At 38.5% G+C, this 15,717-nt stretch overlaps 1 protein-coding gene across 3 annotated transcripts in view; it reads left to right on the top strand.

The window, feature by feature from the left end:
- The first annotated feature begins 3,575 nt into the window (after positions 1-3,575).
- Positions 3,576-15,717, top strand: part of LOC149183771 (toll/interleukin-1 receptor-like protein) — a 60,440-nt gene continuing 48,298 nt past the window's right edge. Inside the window, exons 1-4 of one of the 3 annotated variants that reach the window (XM_089418795.1) lie at positions 3,576-4,152; positions 4,309-5,404; positions 5,498-5,846; positions 5,976-7,218. In XM_089418795.1, coding sequence (XP_089274921.1) covers positions 3,614-4,152; positions 4,309-4,696 — 927 coding nt within the window. In that variant the 5' untranslated portion in view covers positions 3,576-3,613 and the 3' untranslated portion in view covers positions 4,697-5,404; positions 5,498-5,846; positions 5,976-7,218. Of the gene's footprint in view, positions 4,153-4,308; positions 5,405-5,488; positions 5,847-5,975; positions 7,219-15,717 lie in introns of those variants that run through there. The other 2 variants (XM_089418796.1, XM_089418797.1) reach the window with 2 other exon arrangements.

Raw genomic sequence — 15,717 nt, 5'->3', positions numbered from 1 at the left:
TTCCCTGCTCCAAGAACTTTTCTAGATCGAGGTTCTCCCTCTCAAGAATCTCCTGTAGTTCGTGGTCCTCTGTTCCCACTTCACTTGGGGTCATCTCATGGTCCCTGCCAAGTTCCATGATGTTTAGCATATCTCCCTTTAGTTTTATGTTCCCAGGTACATCCTCCATGCTGGCATCTTTTTCCTTCTTTGCAGGGTTATCCTCCGATGCTTGGTTCAACACATTGTTCTCATCTTCTTCTTCTAAAATCTTGAAACTGTTATGACTTGGGTGTTTATCCTCGCTAGTTTTCCTTTGGAACTTTTTCCCTCCTTTCCCTTTGCCTTCCGTCTTGGTAAAGCCTTCAAGGTCTTTGCCTTTGTTGGTTTTCATATTGTCCTCCAGTTTGTTTAAAGGGAAATCTATGATGAGGTGCCTATGCTCATGACATTTGCGGCATCTGAATGGGACATGTTCATAGTCCACTGCCTGCACCCATTCTTCATCATAAACTTCTAGAATGATTTCATCTGGAAGTGCTCCTGATAGGTCCATTTCTACACATATGCGCGCAAAGGAGGTGTATTTTCCTCGCAGAGTCGCCTCTGAAATTTTTAAAAAATGACCTAATTTATTGCCTATGGCCTTTAAGGATTCAGGCAGCCAGTAATCTAAAGGTAGGGAGTAGAGTTGTATCCATACCGGTACTGATGTGAATGTTTCTTGTTCTAGGACAAAATTCATCACCCATGGTCGCATGTAGAGGCCAGCCGCCGCATAGAAGTATGGTCCTCCTTCGAACACTCTGTCTTTGTCCTCTAGGTTTGTGAATACCACTGTGAAGAAACCCTTGGACCCAAGGTGGAGGGTTATTTCCCCCTTAGGTTTCCATTGGTTTCTTATCCACACCTGCAATGCCTTCTCCGTTGGCCATATCCCCATAAATTTACATATAACTGCATATGTCGCCATGTGATCCCTATGCTCCTATAGCGCCGGATTATTTAAAACAACCCGGGGTTTAATGGCTGACCTGGGTTTGCAGAGTCTTGTCACACTCCTGTTCTCAGCTTTTTGACTGCTGCTTTCTGTTCTCTTCTCTCCTCTAACTTCCTCATGATTCTTTTCCTACTCATGAGAACTGTTGTTTTTCAGCTTTTCCGTGCTGATCCTCTCCGTTCCTGCCTCCATTGGCTTTTTGAAGCGATTCAAGCCCGCTTCCTTGTTTTTGTTCACCACTACGTGGCTGTAGGAGGGAGTAGAACTCCCCCCTCCTCGCCCTTCCATGGTAACTAGTAACTAGCAATCCCCTGTTGTTCTAAACCCTTGTTCTGTGCTTTCCCCACAGCCAAAACTCACCAATCTCGAATTATCTTGTAAGTAATCTAATTAGTTAAATGTTATTTAATACCAAATATATATATATATATATATAACTCACGTAATCTATAAGTATATTTTAGTTAAATGTTTATCTAATACCATATGGAATGTAAATAAAATTTGAATTTAACATTTTTGCAAAGCATATTCATTAGCAATATCATGGAATGCTGTAGCACGCTGGTTGTTTACCATTCAATTAAATTTGCATAGGTGATGTATGGGACACTCTATATATCACTTACCACTCTAAATGATTGGAGAAGTCCGATTAACATTTCTAAAATAAATCTCATAGAACTGCGCATTTGTGACAGTTGTGTACGCCCCCTGAATAAGTCAGGAGTTGTTCACTGAGGCCATAATAATTTTTTTGTTTGAATTTGGTGAAAAGTTTTTTGTTTTTTTTTAATAAATATTTAATTTTCTATAATGGTATTAGATTTATTATTATTAATGATTTTGGAACATTCAAAAGTACAACTATTATTTGAATTTTTTAAAAATTCTATCATTGTTTTAAGAGTTAAATTGTGACTTACCAGATTTTCTCAAAATCATACTAAATTTCTATTATTGTTTTCATGGCTAAATTATCACCTATTTAGACTAAGCAAATAAGTCAATCTCAATTTATGCACATGCAGGGAAGAGTAGTACATTGATGGGAATTGTGTGAGAATAATGATAGAGATGTATCTGATTATTTATTTGTTTAAGCTTCATGTTTGTAAAAAACACCCAATAGAATATATTGAGAAAAAATAAAATAAAATTTTAAATACTATACCAGATATAATCTATAGAACGACTAACTTCTCTGATTTTTGCTTAACCATTGCATAAAATATCCCATGATATCATTCAACTTTTTCTAAGAATGTTGACAGTGGCGTGAGCGATAAGTTATTCCGTTATTCTTTTTTCTTTGTGCGCATTGTTTCTACAGATGAAGACCATTCGAGCCCAGAAAGCAGGCCCTATGTGGGAATTCACTTTTTCTAAGAATCCGAAGGAGAAGGGAAAGATCGTTGAGAGTGCCGTGAAAGAGATAAATTGTTACGCATAATTACTTGTTTATTTACTGCAAACAAATACAATTGGTATACTTTGAAAGGGATGGTACCTTTACGGGAATGAGACTCCTCCCCACACCTCATATCATTCAAGACGGCTGCAATAAAACAATGCCGGTAAAAACATAAGATATGAAAACGCAAATTTTATTGTTGTGAATACTGTGAGATTAAAGGCTCAATACGTTTTGCAATACAAATATATATATATATATATATATTTTGTCTCGAACAAATAAATATATATTTTTATGTTCGTCCATGACAACTCTTATGGTTACATTTATTTATGTTGTCCGATACTGTTTGAGCGCTCTCACAACATTAATTTATGTTGGTCAATGGCCACTCTTTTGGATGGCTCTCCTCAACGTTTCTTTACGATAATCAAAGCTGTCTTCACATGCGTTTATTTCACGCTCCATTACCCACTATTATAAAGTATGATATCATTATCAGTGACTGTACCGTGCACGCTGCTCGACATAATGCAAAACGCAAATTTTAATAATTTGGTGGCGGTAAGTGATTAATAAATTTTTTTAAATAAATTTAATTTATTTATTAATAATTAATAATTTAATCTAGTTATTTATTTAGTCAAAGTGTATAAATAACGTGGTGATACTTTGCTTTAATTGTGGACAGTCATCATGGTTGGCAGGTGGGGAGTCTAATCGGGCAGCCTGTCCTTGATGGGGCTTTTCCAAAGGAGTCCCATCATACATGGTAGTGGACATTAATTAAAGCCAAGCTATTGCTGTTGGGTATCTTTGCTTTTGATGTACACAGTCATCCTTGGGGTTCTGTCCAATGGACGCACATGGTGGTGGACATTAAAGTCAACCCATTACTGTTGGATACCTTTGCTTTCCGCGATTCTTATTTCCACCACAATTTTTTAATTAATGCTCCCTGACATGCGGGGGTGATAAGGAAATATAACCCGCCCATCATGTCTGGAGGAGAAAAAAAACTGCGAGCCTTATATTTCCCTATCGCCCCATATGTCAGGGGGCATTAATTAAAAAACTGTAGTGGAAATAGGAATCCCCTTTGCTTTCATCATGGTTGGCATCCGCGGTAGTAAAGGTTGCAACATTCAGTGCTTCCCATCTCAATGGCATACCCAATGTCTGCATCCTCCTTTCCCCAAACGAACTCTGAAATTGAAATGGAAATTCAACGTTCTTCTCCTGCAACCACGACTGAATCTTCCCTCGCCTCGTCGTCCAACGCTACTGATCCCATGGTTTATGACGTGTTCATAAACCATCGAGGTCCGGACACGAAGGCCACCTTCGCAAGCCCTCTGTACCGTCGTCTTCTTTCACATGGATTCAGAGCCTTTTTACACGAGCAGGAGCTGGAAGCGGGATTTGATTTCCCTTCTCAAATAGTGCGTGCTATTCGAGCTGCCTCGGTCCATGTGGCCATCTTTTCGCCGAGATACACGGAATCGACATGGTGTTTGAACGAGCTCCTCCTCATGCTGGAATCGGGGTGTCCCATTATACCTGTATTCTACAAGATCAATCCTGCTGAGCTGAGGTATGGTAAGGCGCTGCACGCACTCGAGATGAAGACGACCTCCGACCCTGAAACTGGTATGACTCGGCCACGATATGACTCTGCCACCATTCAAAATTGGAGAAATGCTCTCTCTATTGTTGCAGATATAAGTGGGTTTGATCTGGAGGGCAAGTTTCATGGGTAAGACCTCCAACTTCTTTCAATGAATACAATATATAATATGTAAACATGTATCATGCTTTGCCTCTGGTTTCAGTTATTTATATACATGTATGATGCTTTGCCTTGGCTATGGTTTCAGTTATTTATATTTATGGTTTTTTAATGAATAACTAGGGACGAGATTCGCATGTTAGATGAGGTCGTGGAATCTGTGCTGAAAAGGGTTAAAAAGACAAAGTGGCATGTGGCCAAATATCCCACTGGTTTAAATGAGAAAGTCAAGGATTTTGAAAGAGAGGTATTGAAGCAGCCTCAACACAGCCGAAAAGTCCAGGTCCTTGGGATAGTTGCGATGGGTGGAATGGGGAAGACAACGTTGGCTGTAGAATTTTTCAATAGGAAGAATTCAGGTTACAATAAATCCTATTGTTTGTTAGATGTAAGAGAAAATGCTAGAAAAAGCTCATTACATTCGTTGCAGAGTAAAGTTTTGAAAGGATTAACTCAACAGGATGTGAATATAGAGAACACTAATCAAGGTACAGGGATTCTGAAAAGGTAACTCTGAGATTGTCATGTCCTATTAATTTTGGATGACGTAGATCATGAGGATCAGCTAGATGCATTTTTACTAGTTAAAGATGTCTTGCGTTTTGATAGCTTAGTTTTAATTACATCTCGGGACGGAGAGGTCCTCAGAAAGTCAGGAGTGGAAGAGTCTTCCATTTATAAGTTAAAAGGTCTTTCTACAAAGCACTCGCGAGAGCTATTTTGCTCTTACGCCTTCTGTAAACCCTATCCCCTCAAAGGATTTGAAACTCTGGTAAAAGAGTTTATAGAGGCGTGCAGGGATTGCCGTTGTCTTTAAAAGTGTTCGGGGCACTTCTATTAGGAAGAAATGACAATATATCTTTTTGGCGGGATACACTTTCCGGAGTACATCAACTGCCAGATGATATACAGAAGCAATTAAAAATCAGTTATGATGCACTCAATACAAAGGAACAAGAAATGTTTTTAGATATTGCCTGCTTTTTCATAGGAGAAAGGAGGGATATCAGCCTGCGAATATGGGACGATCCGTACTGGAAATGCTCGCTGGGGTTTCAAAATCTAGAGAGCACATGTTTGGTTGATGTGGATAGTGCTAATTGTATAGAGATGCATGATCAGCTCCGCGATTTGGGACGGGACATTGCGCGGGGTGAATTGCCTCGCCGTTTTTTCAGATCCAGCAGAAAACATTCATGATTTGCTGCAACAACCATCTGTAAGTGTTTATCATTTATTGTTTTTAATTTTTTTCTGTAAAAATGTATGTATAGAGTGTCAATTGTTTTTATCGTTTATGGAGAATGAACAGGGAGGAACCAAAGTGCGGGGAATTAGGATCTTTTTTAATAATGACACGGACTCATGGAGCCAAAGGCGTCGAGACCTCTTCCGGGAACCGCGTGATGAAGCTTCACAATACATTGCAAAACACATGTTATCGTTTTCTTGGTATTGGTATCACCCATTTGCAACTTATTCAGACTCGAGGGCATCTCTTGGGGCACATTTTGAGGAGGGCGCACTCCCCAAATCTCCTATGGCTTTCTTGGTATGACTGCCCATACTCTTACCTGCCTTCCTGGATTCCAGTCAAGAATTTAAGGGTTTTGAAGGTGTATGGGACAGTATTCAAAGCATTGTGGCAAGGTAGATCGCAGGTAATCTGGAGTTTGTTTGTTTCTGGTTGTTAATATTGCACCACAAGACTCGGAAGGATTTATAAGTGGTGTGTAGATGACAATCATCCACTTCAATATTTTTAACAGCAGTTTGAACGCATGTTGCAGGCACCTATTCAGTTGAGTGAGTTGGAGATTTTTGGTGAGCTCTCGAAGATTCCAAAATCCATAGGGCAGCTGACCCGCCTGGAACGGATTTTCTTCAGCGATGTTTCTTTCCAAAAATTGCCAGAAGAATTTTGCCAGATGAGGTGTCTGAAGGTTTTGGGGTTTAAAAGATGCAAAAAGCTGAAGGCGCTACCAGATTCTTTTGGTAACTTGACGAACCTCGAACACATCGAGCTGTCTGAGTGCTTTAATTTGCAGAGGTTGCCGGAGTCCTTGGCAACTTGACGAAGCTCGAACACATCAAGCTGTTTTGGGGCTTCAGTTTGCGGAGGTTGCCGGAGTCCTTCGGTAACTTGATGAACCTCCAATGCATGAACGTGCTGCTGTTCACGATAATGGAAAGGCTGCCTGATTCCATCGGCAACTTGACGAAGCTCAAACACATCGAGCTGTCTGAGTGCCTCAGCTTAGAGAAGCTGCCAGAGTCCCTCGGTAATTTGACAAACCTCCAAAGCATGGAGCTGTCTAAGTGCCGCATGTTAGAGAGGCTGCCAGAGTCCCTCGGTAATTTGACAAACCTCGAAATCCTGAAGCTGTCTGAATGTGGAAGTTTAGAGAGGCTGCCAGAGTCCCTCGGTAATTTGACAAACCTCCAAAGCATGGAGCTGTCTAAGTGCCGCATGTTAGAGAGGCTGCCAGAGTCCCTCGGTAATTTGGCAAACCTCGAATTCCTGAAGCTGCCTGTATGTGTAAGTTTAGAGAGCCTGCCAGAGTCCCTCGGTAATTTGACAAACCTCGAATTCCTGAAGCTGTGTAAATGTGAAAGTTTAAAGAGGCTGCCAGAGTCCCTCGGTAATTTGACAAACCTCCAACAGATGGATTTGACGATGTGCAGCGGTTTAGAGAGTCTACCGAGCATGAAGGCATTGGTATCGTTGAAAGGGTTGACAGCAAGCAAGTGTGACAAGTTGAAGAGCATACCCGATCTGGCCCACCTAACAAGGCTGGAATCACAAGGCTGGAATCACTAGATGTCGATGTTTGCCCTGGACTAGAAGAGTTGGATGGTGTTGAACAGTGTATGTCATTGCTGAATCTTTATGCGTCACTTTGCCCAAACATGAAGTGGAGTGAAGGTGTTGTAAAGAAACTCCGTCAACGAAAGGTTAAAGGGTGGTATGGATAAAATATAGATATGCATGTTCTCATATTATAAATGTGAACAAAAATCCTTGGGAAATTGTAGGTCATCTTAATATAAATATTTTGAGTAATGTTTTCTTTTATATATAATATAATATAATGATATTTTATTATATTGTAATTTGTCTTTTTCAGAACCATGAATATCTATATATATATAAATGGGCGTTTTTCCAAAAGAGAATATATTTTCCTTTTAATTATAATGAATATATATATTAATTGTTTTTAAAGTAATTAATTTGTGTTTTTCTTGCAAATTAATTACTTAAAAAACCAAGATACTTGAATCCTCGGTCCATCGAAGCCTTTTACATAGCTAAAAGGCTAGCAATTTCTAAAACATCTGCCTCTTCCAAGGATGAAGCAATTGACAAAGATTTAGATTTTCTCATATTGAGACTTGTAGCATCACCAAAGGAGAATATAATTTGGTGCATAGTATTCCATCCAATAATAGAAACTTTCTCAAAAAGGACATCATCCATAGAGATTAGATGAGCGATAGAAAGATTTTTTGTAATCCTCACACTCGAGAAAGACCCACATGAGTGAGCCACATATATCATTCTATTGATGCCATTTATGACCAACAAAAATAATAGAGGGGGAAGAGAACTACACTTTCTTAACCCTCTAGAGGCCTTAAAAAAGAAAGAAGGCACTCGATTAATAAAAACAACGAAATAAACAGATGAGATGTATGCCATTATCCAATCAACATTCCTCATATAAAGGCTTATCTTATGTAGAACCATACATAAAAAATCCCAACCAACACAATCATATGCCTTAACCAAGTCAAGTTTCAATAAACAAACATCATTCTTTTTAATCTCAATGGAATGCAAACATTCTTGTGTAATAGCCACCGCATCCTGAATTTTTTGTTGTTTAAAGAACTCAAATTGCTCAAAATCGATAAATTTAGACTGATAGTCTTTTAACATATTTTCTATGATCTTTTATACACTGAGTTACAATGAGAAATGGACCTACAATCCATGAAAGAAGAAGCATTTGAGCCTTTAGAAATCAAAGCAATAAATGTAGAATTTACCGCACTAGAAATGAAATAGGATGTCCTCGATTCCTCATCTAATAAGAGCAGATCATGTCCCACGATATCCATGAAATGGAGGAATAATTCCACCGGCCAACTATTCGAACCAGGACTTTTGCCCCTAGCAAAAGACTTTAAGGCAGACACCATCTCATCAAATGTGATCGACCTTCCAATATTCTCATTATCTTCCTTGTTGAACATTTAAGGGTAAGTATGAATGATCTCTAATTGATTATCCATATCCACCACTTCTTTGGCCTAGTAAAGATTTCCAAAAATTCAAACAACCTCATTTTGAAGATCCTTTTGTGAAAAAACATTGCTACCATTAACATCCTTGAGCTCCCAAATTGCATTTTCCCTCCTTTGATTGGTAGCAGAGGTGAATATTTTTTGTATTTTTATCACCCCAGAAATCTAGATGACACAACTTTTTAACCTCCATTCCTCTTGATATTTTAGGATCATCCTCTTATGCCTCTCAAGAGCTAAATCCAATTCCTTCTTAGCAGTAGAGAAGAAACCCAAAGAAGATAAAACAAACATATCCAAAAGTTTTATCGATCTCAATTAATTCATTAATACATAATACATAATCTCTTTTTTTCCCTTGTCCATTGCCTCACCATCTTCTTTAATCCAATTAACTTCCGACTTATGACATTCATCTGAAAGACCCCTTGAAAATTGAGCTACTTCGCTCGTGCTTCACCCACATGGACTGAACCATACTCTTAATATCCTTATCTTCAAGCCATGTGATTTAATTTTTAAGGAATTCCTTTCCCATCACTAATCACTAACCATACATCATTAAAGAAAAATCGGTTCATGATAAAAAAAAAAGCCTCTATGGAGCAACCTATGAACGAAAAAGAACCAAACAACTTAATCAGGTTTTCATGGATCAAGGAATGATCTAATCGATTAGCAACCACATCTAGACTAGTATGCTCGTTCCTCCAAGTTAGAATAAGTGGCATCAACATAATATCTACCAAGTTGTTAAATCCTAACAACTCCTTAGTTTCCCTTTGTAGTAGAAGAACCTTGACACACCTACAGTTGAACAAATCATGACACAAGGTGGGGTAGATCTGATTTGTGGAGTGTCAATATGTTTCAAGTTATTCAAGCATTCGGCCTTACTAGCACGAGATCCTCCAAAGGATGTGTTAACTTTTGCAACTACGGTAAAATTCCACCTTGGACAGCTCAAATCACTGATATAATGATTTCATTAGAATCCTCTTTTCGAGAGTACCGAAATCGACCTAAAGGTCACCCAATTTGGTTAATCATAAGTTGAGTTATGAATTATTTTATTCATACATGTATTATGGAATGGGTCAACCCAGACCACATGAGTAACTGCTTAGGCCAGTATTACCCCCAAGAAAACCCTTAGGAAAGCATATAAATAGAAGAGAATTCAAGATAATTTGGACACATATTCTCCTCTTTTCTCTTGGTTTGGACAGGTTCTACAGAAGGAGTTCGCTCAAGGGTCCGAAATCATAGGCAAAAGGTTCGCTCTTAGTTAGGATCTTCTAGATCTTGGTCGCTGACACAGAATAGGGCATTCTGGTCTCTAGTCACTGGAACATAAGCCTATGAAAGTGAATATATACCCTTGGATGCTAGCACATAGGCTTTTGGGAGAAAATCTAGGTTCAGAGGCAGATCAGAAGGTTCTGGTCCCCGGTTGCTCGCACAGAGTAGTCCTGGGAGCGACCAGGACATTAGGGTCACTCACACAGCGACAGTAAGGGAGTGACTCTGTGTTTTAGCAGTATTATGCCACAGTCACATACATGAAGGCTTCTTGAGAGTGACTTTGTAGTCACAGTTACTTTCATATAGTATTTGTTGAAAATAGCAACAAGAAATGCTAAAAATAGCATTTAGAGTATTCCAATTTTGATTTGTCCTTAAATTAAAATTGAGAATTCAAACTCAAATTTAGTCTCACCAGCTACTTGAAAAATAATTAATTAATTCATCTTGAGTTAATTAGTTGGAGAAATTCAAGCTAGAAGTCTTTGTGAAGTCATGCAACAATTATCCCTTGAATTAAGGAGATTATCCCTTAATTAAGGAGACAAGGATTTGTTGTTTTTGAGTTGTAATTAGTTAGCTCAGTTAATTGAGTTAAGTCCAGTTAAATTAGTTCCAAATAGTTTGAGGAACTAATTGTGAGTTCATTTAGTTAATGCATGCATGCATGAAACTAGTGTACTCCAGATAATTGAGGATTCTCTCATAAATAACTCATGCTTGTCAGTTCAGACAAAGACTCAGTTGAGATTAAAGACAGGGACAATGTCCTATCAGTTGGAGGAGTTTTTCTAAAAAGGAAACTCATCCATGCAGAGGGAACAAGGTTCCTTGAGGATTGCGCAGTTTTACAGGGTGTGAGATCAGTGTGAGTGATCAGTGTTACACTTGGTAACAAAATGATCACCCAGGAGAAGCTGCGCAAGGAAATAGGAGTCTTGGAGGGCAGAGGATAAGGTTTGTGAGAAGCCTTGTTAGCCTGTGAGCATCTAGGAGGATTGAACTGAGAGCAGGCTAGCTATGAGAGCTAAAGCTTTATGTAATCTTGATGTATTTCCACCTTGTATGATAATACAGATAGCGTGGGTTTTAGCTGAGGCTTTTCCCAGAGTATTCTTTTGTGTTTCATGTGTATTGATTCTTCTTCTCTGTTATATGTGTTCTATTTGATCTTGCTCAAATCGATTAAGCTTTCGCAAGTTTGATTGTAGAAGTAGATTAAATATTTTGTTTTAGTTATATTGCATAATCAAGTTAATCTACAGTGAGAATTTCTACAGTATTCGAGAGAGCGACCTAGGAGTTTTGGTCGCACACAGACATTTTGGATGAGAGCGACCCAAGTTTAGATCTAGGGTTTGACATCCTAGCTTCAGTTGACTTCAGTGATCAAGTAGATTTGGGTTTCTCTCTACAGTTATACAGATATGTAGATCTGTAGAACTAATTTGTTAGTTTCCACTGCAAACGTATGGTGATGGTCTTATGTCACGGTATTGTGTCAGACTACATACATAAGGGTCTTAAATATCCTATAGCATGGGATTTATTGGAACATGAGATAAATCCACCCCGAAGAATATGAAATAAAGATATGCCGACTATTCTCATTTAATCCAACCCGACGAATATGAAATAAAGATATGTCGGATGTTCTCATTGAATGCAACTTGACGAATATGAAATAAATATACGCCGCTTGATCTTATCTGGGGAACAAAATTCACAGGGAACACAATTCCATTGCTGATGTTATGTCCAAGCTTGGTATCTCTGCTCCACAAGATGGTCTTCTTATTGCATTGGAGATGGAGGGTTGTTCCTATGATGCAGACTTTCTTCCCTTCCCCTGATGGGGACCTTCGACGACTTCACTTATATATATGTTATGTTTCTACAATGATGGTTTCCTTATTTTGTTTTTCCTTCCATATGTTTGGACATTTCTTTATCTTTTTGTTTTGGACTGATGATGGACTCATTAATTTTGTTTTATTTATGTTATATGTTTTATATGTGGTACATATGTGGATTATGGCCAAGTGGGTGTTAGAAAATAATATATTATAGAGCAATGGAACACATAAAATATTATAGAAAAATAAACACAGAAAACGCATAAAACAAGAGAGACAGATATACGTGGTTCACCCAATTTGGGCTACGTCCACAAAGAAACAACCAGTCCTTCCTTTTATATTATCTAACAAACTTTAAAGAGATACAACCTACAGTAGATCCGCTGTAACACCCTCTTCGCTCTCAATCTCCTCTTTCTTCCTCACTTAGAATATAGAGATACATAGATGCAATACAATACTAGGCCTTGTGCGGACCATTGCATACATTAAGCTTCCAACTGCTGATGCATATGGAACTTTAGACATATGAGCCATTTCTTCCTGAGTCTTGGGACACGTCTCCTTACTTAATTTGAAATGGCTCGCCAAAGGTATACTAACTAGTTTTGCATTATGCATATTAAACCTTTTCAACACCTTTTCTATGTACTCACTTTGAGACAATGTTAATTTGCGATTCTCTTTATCTCTGGTTATTCTCATACCAAGGATTTGTTTTGCAGCCCCCAAATCCTTCATTGCAAATGAGTTTTCCAATTTTCTTTTGAGCGCATTTATCTCCTGCATGTTAGAACCTACAACAAGCATGTTATCTACATACAATAACAATATAATATAGCTGCCATCATTTTTCCTTTTGAGATAAACACAATGATCAGATTGACATCTAGTATAACCTTGTTCAAACATAAACCTGTCAAATTTTAGATACCACTGCCTTTGAGCCTGTTTTAAGCCATACAAGCTCTTCTTCAACTTGCACACTAGTTTCTTCTTCCCTTTTACCTCATATCCTTGTGGCTGCTGCATATATATATCTCTTCCTCCAAATCCCCATTGATAAAGGTTGTCTTTACATCTAACTGCTCAAGATGAAAATCTTTAGCTGCTACTAGACTTAGAATAGTTCTGATTGAAGTCATTTTAACAACAGGAGAAAATATCTCATCAAAGTCTATACCCTTTTTCTGTGTAAACCCTTTCACCACAAGTCTAGCTTTATACCTTTTTCTACCTCCATCTTCTTCCTTCAACTTGTAAACCCATTTATTCTGCAATGTTGTTTTACCTGCAGGCAACCTAACTAAGTCCCAAGTCTGGTTATGTGCTAAGGAGTCCATCTCTTCTTTCATGGCTTGCTCCCACTTCTTCCTGGTTTCTACCTGCACTACTTCTTCATAACATTCTAGTTCACCAGAATCAGTCAACAATACATAATATAATGAAGGAGAGTATCATTCAGGGGGTTTACTTATCCTGGTAGATCTTCTAACACCACTTTCAAGTGTTTGAAGTGCTTGTTGCTATTGTGGTTGTTGTTCTGGTTGTTGATCATTATGATTTTTAGGCACCATCACTTTTTCTGTGATCTCGTCAAGCACTGTGTATTCTCTATTTTCTTTTTCCTATTTCTTTTCCTGCAGCTGATCCTTATACAAAACCTTTTCATTGAATATGACATCTCTGCTCCTAATGATTTTATGTTTTTCATAATCATAAAAGCAATAACCAAAATCATTAACACCATATCCAATAAAGGTACATTTCTTTTATTTTGCCTCAAGCTTTGTTCTATTTTCTTTGTTAATGTAGACAAAGGCTTCACAATCAAAAGTCTTTAAAAAATAGTAGTTTACCTTTTTACCTGTCCATGCCTCCTCTAGAATACCACCATCCAAGGAACTTGAAGGCCCTCTTTTTATTAGATAAACAATAGTATCTACAGCATCTGCCCAAAATTGTAAAGGCAATCCTGCATGCAATCTCATGCACCTTGCACGCTCCATGATTTTTTTGTTCATCCTTTCTGACACACCATTTTCTTGTGGTGTTCCTGGCACTGTCTTCTTTCTGCGAATTCCATTCTCAAAACAATACCTATCAAAGTTTTCGCTGCAATATTCACCTCCATTATCTAATCTGAGACACTTCAACCTTTTTCCTGTCTCATTTTCAACCAAAGCTTTCCATTTCTTGAAAGTATCAAATACATCAGATTTATTTCGAATACAATAAATCCAGGTTTTTCTGGTTGCATCATCAATAAAAGCAACATAATAATGAGACCCACCAAGAGATGATACCTAAGCAGGTCCCCATACATCTGTATGCACAAGCTCTAATTTTTCGCTCTTCTTTTCTTTCGCAACTCTAAGGAATCTGACTCTCTTCTATTTTCCATAACAAAATTCTCATAGAATTTTAAATCAACATGCTTCAAACCTGGCAACAAATTTCTTGAGTGAAGAATCTGCATCCCCTTCTCCCTCATGTGCCTGAGCCTATGATGCCACGATGTTGTATCTTCTCCTATAGAGGTTAAAGCATTAATAGAATTAGAAATACCTTTGCATAAATACAATGTACCAACCTTTCCTCCTTTCGCTATTACCAGGGATCCTTTAGTGACCTTCCAGGTTTTATCCGTGAAAGTAGTTACGCAACCTTCACCTCCCAACTGCCCTGTTGAAATCAGATTTTTCTTCAGATCTGGAACATGCCTTACCTCCTTTAATAGCCACTGATTTCCATTTTGTTGTTTTATGAAATTGTACCCATTCCAACGATTTTACAGGGTTTATCATCACCTAATTGAACCTGTCCAAAATCTCCTTGAACATAATCATGAAAATGCCCTGTAGCATAGTATCATCCACAAATTGTTGATGGGTGTTTGCCGCTCCATATAAGGTGAGTTTGATACCCTGGATTCGTCCTTTAGCATTTGCCATTTTGAATGCTCTACCTAGCCCTTCCATCATGAGAACAAAGAGGAAAGGTGAGAGCGGATTTCCCTGTCTGAGACCTCTGGATGGTGTGAAGGTTCTTGATGGAGCTCCATTGAGCAGTATAGAAAAACTGTTCATGGTGATGAGTGCCATAACCCATCTTATCCAATTTTGGTCGAAGCCATATGCCCTTAGAATTTCTCTTATATAAGACCAACTTAGCTTGTCATAGGCTTTCGCTAGATCCAACTGTATGATCATACCAGCTTGTTTGTTGCTTTTGAGAGTGTACCACCTCATGTGCTTGGATGATGTTGTTGAGGATTTGTCTTCCTTCCACATAGCCTGTTTGCTCCTCCGAGACGAGAGATGGTAGAAGGGGCTTGAATCTATTGGTTATCACTTTGGAAATGATTTTTTACACCACATTACATAAGGCTATGGGTCTGAAACCATCCGGAGTTATGGAATTTTCCTATTTTGGGATCAGAGTTATGAAGGAAGCATCAAGAGCCTTCATAACCTTTTTAGATTTTCTTAAGTCTTCCACAACCTCAAGGATATCCTGTTTGATTGTTTCCCAGCAGGATTTGAAAAAGTCTACATTGAACCCATCCGGGCCTGGTGCTTTTCCATTTTGCATTTCATTGATCACTCCACTGACCTCCTCTTCCGACACCGGCCTTTTAAGATTGTGGTTATCTTCTCTAGTGACCAGCTGAGGGATATATTGAGTGAATTGGTTAATGAAGCTAGATCTGTCCTCCAAAGGTTCCTCTGCTATACTGAGAAAGTGTTGTACAAGGATTGATTCCATATCGTTGTGAGAGACAAGCTCTATTCCTTGAGAATCTTTGAGCTTTGTGATTCTTTTGTGTGCCCTGTGAGCCATGGTGGATTTATGAAAAAAAATTGTATTCCTTTCTCCCTCCCTAATCCACTGTATCCTTGATTTCTGCCACCAGAAAATTTCCTCTTGCAAGCATCGCTCTTCCCATTCTTCCTGCAAAGAGTCAGTAAGCTTTAGCCGCTCCTCAGTAAATCCATCTGTGATGTTTATCTGATTGATCTCTTGGAGCTTCTACTCAACTTCTTTTTTGGCTTTG

This window comes from Pinus tabuliformis, chromosome 3_2, assembly GCF_031772625.1.
Source record: "Pinus tabuliformis cultivar Carrire ecotype Pingquan chromosome 3_2, CPIR1, whole genome shotgun sequence".
NCBI classification, from domain to species: domain Eukaryota; kingdom Viridiplantae; phylum Streptophyta; class Pinopsida; order Pinales; family Pinaceae; genus Pinus; species Pinus tabuliformis.
The sequence above is the reverse complement of the archived record's forward strand: the minus strand, read 5'-3'. Positions and strand labels throughout refer to the sequence as shown.